Source organism: Tachysurus fulvidraco, chromosome 15, assembly GCF_022655615.1.
Source record: "Tachysurus fulvidraco isolate hzauxx_2018 chromosome 15, HZAU_PFXX_2.0, whole genome shotgun sequence".
Taxonomy (NCBI): Eukaryota; Metazoa; Chordata; class Actinopteri; order Siluriformes; family Bagridae; genus Tachysurus; species Tachysurus fulvidraco.
In genome coordinates this window covers 14,863,822-14,871,967 of record NC_062532.1, presented here as the reverse complement: position 1 = coordinate 14,871,967, position 8,146 = coordinate 14,863,822, and the positions used below count along the sequence as shown (strand labels likewise).

General features: G+C 36.4%; 1 protein-coding gene across 2 annotated transcripts; it reads left to right on the top strand.

The window, feature by feature from the left end:
- The first annotated feature begins 2,704 nt into the window (after window positions 1-2,704).
- tmem150b (transmembrane protein 150B) lies at window positions 2,705-8,146 on the top strand. Of its 2 annotated transcripts, XM_027139131.2 has the most exons (7): window positions 2,705-2,862; window positions 6,347-6,430; window positions 6,528-6,587; window positions 6,676-6,743; window positions 6,921-7,048; window positions 7,167-7,344; window positions 7,692-8,146. In XM_027139131.2, the coding sequence occupies exons 2-7, from the start codon at window positions 6,366-6,368 to the stop codon at window positions 7,901-7,903; spliced, it is 711 nt and encodes a 236-aa protein (XP_026994932.1). In that variant the 5' UTR covers window positions 2,705-2,862; window positions 6,347-6,365; the 3' UTR covers window positions 7,904-8,146. The 2 variants fall into 2 exon arrangements, with proteins under 2 accessions (XP_026994932.1, XP_026994933.1); XM_027139132.2 differs by lacking the exon at window positions 6,528-6,587.

Below are 8,146 nucleotides of genomic sequence, written 5' to 3'. Positions count from 1 at the left end.
ATATAATAATGTATATATTAAAGGCATATTTTGCATCATACTTTGTAAACTCTGAGGATATTTGCAGTCTAAGACATTTGAAGCAGCCTTTCTGGTGACAACAACCATGTCATGGCTAAAGTTCCTGAGATCACTTTTTTCATTCTCATATTCTGATGTCTCTGCATTATTGTATATCTTCTGCTGCCATCATACAATGGGCTCATTAGATAATTGTATGTATGATGTAGTTGTATAGGTGTTCCTAATAATGTGTCCATTGAGAGTATGGGTATAGAGTCCAGCAAAGTTTGGTGATTTTTTCCTGATGAAACCTTATTCATCTTGTTTAGTATGTATTTTAAAGCAAAACTGGACTACAGCTTCAGAACAATCTCAGGTTTATTTCAATATGCGCCTTCTATCCTGTTATCATTTGTATAGTAACGGCTTATTCACTGGGACTTGCTTCACAGTTTGTGTAACTGAAAGCTATAACATGGAAGGAGTATGAAAGGATACTTTCTTTTTTCCTTCTCACAAATGAGGGAAGGACCGTTTATGTCTCGTCTAACAAGTGATATTCACAGTCATTCCACATTACATGTAACTAAAACATTCTAAAAATATAATGAGGCATGTTGAAATTGTTGGCAATTGACCTTGGAATAACAAAAAATTAAACTCCTTATGCGGTGTGGTTAAAGTAAAAGAATTTTAGTAGTATTGAAGTCTCTTGTTTTCCAATAACAGTAACTGCTTTGTCTCAGGCTGCATTACGCTACTTTGGTGTTGATTATTTTCCTAGAACAGCACATCCCTTTGTGTTCTTCAGGGTCAGTAATGATGTTTGTGCCATTCACATCATATTCTGTAATATGACATTCCTCTTACCATTGCCAAATTCTGCTCCTTCCAACAGCATGATGTAAAATGACTCCTATCTGATTCCTCAGCAGTCTTGTTTTGATGCTCTGTGACCACTTTCTTATTGTACACAGACAGAATCAGCACCCAACATGGTCTTCTATCCCACTGGACACAAAGTCTGATGAGTAAAGCATTCAAAGCACATTCTGCACCCCAGTGTAGAATTTGGGTGTGATTTGCCCGGTTTGTTTACTAACATGACTATCACCATTCTCCAATGTCTCCTCTGAGCTGTCTAATTTCTAATCACATGCCATATGTCTTGATGGACTGTTTACAGTATGTGTGGTCAGGTGTATAAGCTGCTGACTGAACTGGGAATTTAGTGTGTAGATAACCATGAATACTGTATGTTTGTCCTTTGCAATACCCTATGATGCAGGAGTGTTGCAGATGCGGGAAATTAATATCCAGCGGTGTGTTGTGCATCATTTCTTTGGCTAATCCAGCCTTTTAATTTATTATTAAAGAATGACATCTTAATACAGCTATAAACTGTGGTTTTCTCACTAGCGTTTATAGTTTCCTCTCTTTTACAGTTAATAAGAAAGAGAAATTCAGAAAGATAACCAAGAATAACAGCCTGCCTGCTGACTTTTACAAAGTGCTACCCCTGGTGACTCCTTTAGAAAATGCTAAATATATATTCCAAATGCAATAATAAATTACAGGTCACCTATTCACCCATTACTTCTATTTATCTATGTAGAAATAATTACAAGTGATTACAAAACAATCAGGAAGCAGATATTGTATATTAGTATCCCATTGTGTATGGTTGTGAGCAGCATGTTCTAGTTAAGGTTGTTTATCCCTTGTCAGTGGATATTAAGGCCCAGTGTAGATCTCTTGCCTGTCCCTTGTGATGCTAAGGCTGTTAGAATATACAGCATACAGTAGTATTGTCACTAAAGGCTTCACTTTTCATTAACTCTTTTATAAATGCTTGCTCATCAAAAAGTCTAAAAATGAGTTGTGACTGACTGCATTCGTGCAGTTGGTAATGTTGTTGCTTCTCAGCTCCACAATTGTGTCTGTGTGGGTTCTCTGGTTTCCTCCTACAATATGCACTTTGGCTGACTGACTAAAGTAAATTCGGTTTGAGTCAGTGTGTGTGTGTGTGTGTGTGTGTGTGTGTGTGTGTGTGTGTGTGTGTGTGTGTGTGTGTGGTGCCCTTATATGGATCGGTGTATCGTTCAGGATATGAGCATTATTGCAGTGTTTTAATACATTAGTGTCTTCGCTCATATGGGATAATCTGTGGAATTGTGGAAATGTGCAATAAATCAATGATGCTGGTTCAGTCCAGCATTAAGAGCCAACTTTACTAATCTTCTTTATCAATGTATCCAGTCCACTTATAACTGGGTTAAGTGAGTTTTACAGATCTACTGTCTCATCTATGCTCTCTTGTGAATGTGTTTATCAATGAAAATATAAATAGAGACAGTCACCATTTTATTGTGGCATGGAGTGGATTCAGTATTGTTGACTTAATTGTATATACTGTATAACACATTGTTGTATCAAAGAAAAGTTGCCATTGGATTTGCTTGCTGAAGCAATCAAGAACAATATCATTTGTCATGAAAAAGTTCATCAGTTCATCTCCCTGTGCCTAATGTCTATTTTTATTTCCACACATTACCAAACACTGAGGCTAGTCTGTATTGTTAGAGACACACCCAAAATGACATTGCCTCTAAACTCGTCATCATCACTATCATCATCATTTAGACACCTGCAAGTCTACTGTATTTGGTCTCTAGTGTAATACGTTATTATTCATATCACTTGGGTCATAAATCTGTCAGCGAGGGCAAAGTGCAGCCTTCCCTGATAAAACACTGTGGTATAACACTGTATAAACCATATGGATATATGAGCCTCGGAAAGAGCAAGAAAGAACTCAAACACAAGAGGACACATTCAGAAACACAAAACCAGGGCCAGGTGAGTGCTTTGTCTTCTTCCTTTTCTCAGCTTGGTCTGGCTAAACTACAACAGTCATTGTATGTATATGGAATGTATATAATGTATATGGAAGATAAATAAATATGCAAGAATGAGTAATGATTGGTTTTTAAACACACAATATTTTAACAAATGGTGATAATCAACTTTTCCTACATTACTGTGTGTAATGTATCATTTGTGTAATCTAAGCATGTACTATAGGGCAAGTTGTCTGAGGCACGGTCCGGGTGGACGTACTTTCTGTCATCCAATGACACGTGAAATAGTTCTATGACGAAACTATAATAGATAAAAATGGAGGATATTATTCCGGGGCTAAAGGGGAATTCCAGGCTAATGCTATTATTTACTCAATAATGTAATCTGTTCACAAAGCATTGGCAATTTATGTAATAAAGATTTATGAAATAAATACCATTTTTGCACCTATCAAATTTTTATTTTGAATATTTACCTTTTTAACCTGTGTGAAAGAATGACGAAATTTAATGTAGTAGATTAGATTTACTACATTACTACATTTAAATATAATTTATGCTCAGGTCAGCTTTTGCTTGTTCAGCTGCACTACACCAATTTTTACACACTGGACACTTCATGAATAAGTGATACTAACTTAATAGTAAACTTGACAGTATTTACAAATACTGTGTGGGTTGGAAGGATTTTTGTTTTTGCCTAATCAGTTTACATATGAGTTTATTAACTGTTAGATTCTATGGCCAGTTAGAAGTAACATCATCTAACAATGATTAAAGTTATAACTGTGTTTGATGTAGTCTGTTTTCTAAAATACTGACACCTCAGTATTGACACCTTGTCTCTTGCTATTGCTCATGTTCTAACAGCTATATACTGTTGGTTTCTCACCAGCCTCTATAGTTTCCTCTCTCTTTAAGTTCCTTAGAGACAACATCAACAGGCCAATTTGACACATTTTTAAAAAAACATTAAAAATAAAAATAAAAAACAATCATAATCTGTGTTAAAGACAGAGATATTCCCAGAAGTTCATCTTCTGATATCACAGACTGTTATGAGATCACGTTGAATGGCATTAGAAAACCATCAAAGACATTTTGAATAAATTACATGTCACATATTTGCCCATTAATTCTATTTATCTATGTAGAAAATACAATTAACAAAGATTACAAATGATTACAAAACAATTAGGAAGCAATTGAAATACCTCATATGGTATATTAGTATCCTGTTGTGTCTGGTTTTGAGCATGTTCTGAATAACGTCATTAATCCCTTGTCAGTGGATTTTAGGAGCTCAGTGCAGATCTGTCCCTCCTGATGCCAAGTCAGTTTAAATATACAGTATAATATTGTCACTAAAGGCTTCAACAACGCAAAATATTAAAGTTACACTGCACACTGGTTATAACTAAACCATTTATTTGTAAATAAGCAGTCTATGGAAACTAAAGACCAGGATGTGTTATATACACTTATTTTAATATTCATCAATAAATAATTTCCATAATATAACTAAATGCTCGTTCATTAGACACTAATCCAGTGTATAAATTCAAATCAGTCTGGAAAGTTCTCCTAGCCTTCTATCAAAGTACAAAAAAGTTCTCAATATCAAACAACTAAAAATAATATCACTACAAAAACAGCCAAAAAAAAAAGAGTCCAGTTTCACAGAAGTCTTCTCACTGCCAGGTCAAAAAAAAAAAAAGGCTTGAGTTTCATGCTTATCAAAAGAGCCTCAAACTGACTGCAAATATCTTCTTTCCAGATATAAATCCAGTAGAGTGAAGTACATGCTTTTTATCCACAGATTTTCTTATCTGCTCTTCAATTCCCCACGCCTGACCTTAAGCTGTTTGAGTGTATAATGGGTCAAAGAGTACACTATCTAATGTCTTTTTTTTCCTCCAAATATGGCTCCTCCCATTTTTCTATTCTTACCAACCATGTTGCACAGGCCATGCCCTAATAACGCTTAGCTAATGAAAATAAATAAAACACAAATTAGGCAAAGTACTGGTTACAAAACATTATAGATATTGAATTTTGTTTTGCCCTGTACAATATTCATTCACATTAAAACCAGCAGAATAAAATCAAATGATTTAGCTGAACAGACGAGTTACTGCCTAAAGTTAAGCTTTCTGGAAAATTTGGGATTTGAAATGATGGGAATTTTGCAACACTGAGTCACATCTAATAAGGGCTGACTCTTTTGGCCCCCAAATTGCTCTCTGACATTTTCACACAAAGCTGGCCAAAGACACTGATCTACATTACATGTTCAATTAAATATTACTCAACATTCTCGTTAACATTCTGACAAAGGACAGGCATAAAAAGCATTTCACTACACATTTTACTGTGCATGATTGTGTATGTGACAAATATTATAATATTATTTGTGTCAAGTAAATCAGATAATCCAAATTTGCTGGATGCTTTTAAGTCATGATTGCAGTGTGTGTGACTGGCAGTAATACGGAACTAAATACTGCCAACTTACCAGACAAAGTATTAAAGCATCTATTGCAATATAGCTCACCAGGGCAGTGGTGATCAGCATTTAAGGCTCTGGGTTACTGATCAGAAAGTTAGGGTCAAGCCCGAACACTGCCACACTGCCATTGTTGGGCCCAAGGCCCTTAACCCTCTCTACTCAAGTGGTTTTTCTTCTTCACAATGTTTACCTCGATTCGTACACAAATAACACAACCACAACTTAGATAGTTTCTTCATTCAGCTCCCATGGCCTTGTGTAAAGTGATGTAATGAAATGTAAACGCAAAGGGATGTAAACACCTGTTCAAACCTGTTCTCTTATTGATCTGCTTCTTCTTCATCCTTACTCAGGATGTTTAGTGTTTTTGTTAGTTTTTCCTGTTTTGTGTTAATCAAACACTATTAGTTTTACCGGGGATGAACTGCTGAATATTCGGCAGAACACAAGACAAAATCTCCAATCGGTTTTCGATTATTCGGACGTTCTGCTAAACATTATAGTTGACGGAGCAGCGGCGCTGATCAAACGCGCGAGGCGAGCAGGTGCGCACGTGAAGCTTAGACAGCGCGCATTTCGAATGAAATACTCCATCCTAGTACACTCCTGTATAGTCCATTCTATTCTATTCTATCTATAACAGTACTGTACATACAATTTTTTATGTATTTAATAATACTTTTTTACATTTTTTTTGTTGTTTTATCATCTTGTTGTCTCCGTGTACTGCTTATGACACCAAAACAAATTCCTTGTATGCGCAAACACTTGGCAATAAAACTCTTTTTGAATCTGATTCTGATTCTTTTATCTCATTAGATTCTTTGCTTTCTGCCTGATGATTCCTAATGGGCAAATCACATATGATGCATGATTGGACTGTTTTAAATGTGACAGTCATGTGACATATTTAGGAGAAAGAAGATGATAACTATTGCATGCAATAAGAGAGTATTACACTTTGTTTCAACAGGCAATTTGATTGGTCCATCATGTGGGCATGGGCACTACTTCCTGTTATCTTTGCAGTGTTCGGCATGCTAGGCATCTGGACTGTGTATGTGTCTGTTTTCTTCTCCCTTTTTTCATTTCTGTGAATGATGTGCATCCTGTTTGTATCACTACTTTGTGGTATGTTTGTGTTTACATGCCAGGTTTGGTTTAGCTGTGTCCAATGAGACAGTAAATCTGACAGTTGAGTTTCCATACATCAGGTGATTATAATTTGACCTACATGGCACACCATCCTTAATCTTCTTTATGTTTTGTAATTGGTTATGTCACTGGTATTATTTCTCTTAGCACGTGTGGCACATATAACCCTCAGAGCTGTCTCTTCTCCCAGATATGCAACATCTGCTCTGTACTAGGTGAGTGCTTCTCAAACTTTCTGTCTTTCTTACAATGGTTCACCCACTTCATTCATTCATTCATTCATTCATTCATTCATTCATTCATTCCTCTCTCTCTCTCTCTCTCTCTCTCTCTCTCTCTCTCTCTCTCTCTCTCTCTCTCTCTCTCTCTCTCTCTCTCTCTCTCTCTCTCAGCTATGTGGGTTGTGATAATAAGGTTCCAGCAGGTGAGGGATTTGAATTGTGCATCACGTGTAAACACAGCCAGTTTGATTCTGGGGTTCATTTCATCAATAGGAATTTCCATCCTGGGAAACTTCCAGGTTTGTTCTACAGTCCTATATGTTCATGAAAAAAGAAAGAAAAAGATCAATTAAAAGTTTGTGCCTGTCCTTTCCCATTTTCCTTGTGTGTTTGATCGTTGACTTTTCTCATTCTTAGCAATCAGTGGTGATGGGTGCTCACTTGTTGGGTGCCTTTCTGGCATTTTTTGTGGGTCTAGCATACTTCTGGCTTCAGGTGTGGCTCACGTACCACGCGAAACCATCACAAGACAAGAAGTGGGTGGGGCCTGCACGGATCATCTTCTGCAGTATTTGCACTTGCTTGGTTGTTGCCAGTATCCTTTAAATTGCCATCGCAAATAACACTGCTAAATATAACTGAGTTGTATTAGTGACAGTTAGAGCTTTGCAAGTTAGAGATAGAACATTGACTTGGTCCTAATAAAAATATGCATCATGAATCAGCTTTCAGACAAGAAACAAAGAAAGAAAGATGGCTTAGACTTAAGAAACAATAACATGACTAGAAGTTATAATCACATTGTGGACAAATGTAGTCATCTTCTTTGTATTGTTTCTGTATGTCACACTGAAGATGTAGATCATAAGTATGTGTAAAATGAGTCAGTCCATTCCAACACACACAAACTCCCTGTTTTGAACCTTAATTCCTGTCCAACAGTGTCTGTGCTCCATAACACAGGCTACAGATCTGCATCTGCAATGTGTGAGTGGGCTTTGGTCACGTGCTTCTTCATGCTATTTGGCATTTTCTCTGCCGAGTTTCGACACATTGACTTCCATGAATTACACGTACAGAAGAAGGGGTTCAGCGAATTTAACCCTGAATTTCCACCACAGGAAAGTAGCGTGGTGGAAATGAGAGGACAGTAAACCAACACACAGGCACCTGTTGCCAAAGTGAAAATGTGACCTGCAGTATGGATGCAAAGGTTTATAATATTGTATCATGTGGGTTTAAGCTACTAATATGGACCTAATGTTTTAGACAAAGAGAACTTATAATCAACTTTTATTAAATATGTCCAATTTATAAACCCATCCCATAGCTACTCATATTTGCTGATATTGATATGTTTATATATTCCTGAAATAATAAATGATGTGTTTTCTTTG

What these genes read in the sequence shown, in the direction of transcription:
- tmem150b (XM_027139131.2), top strand. Translation starts at nt 6,366, where the DNA reads ATGTGGGCATGGGCACTACTTCCTGTTATCTTTGCAGTGTTCGGCATG. An exon ending in CAACATCTGCTCTGTACTAG is followed by an intron (nt 6,744 to 6,920) that starts GTGAGTGCTTCT and finishes TCTCTCTCTCAG; the next exon opens with CTATGTGGGTTGTGATAATA. An exon ending in CACTTGCTTGGTTGTTGCCA is followed by an intron (nt 7,345 to 7,691) that starts GTATCCTTTAAA and finishes CCTGTCCAACAG; the next exon opens with TGTCTGTGCTCCATAACACA.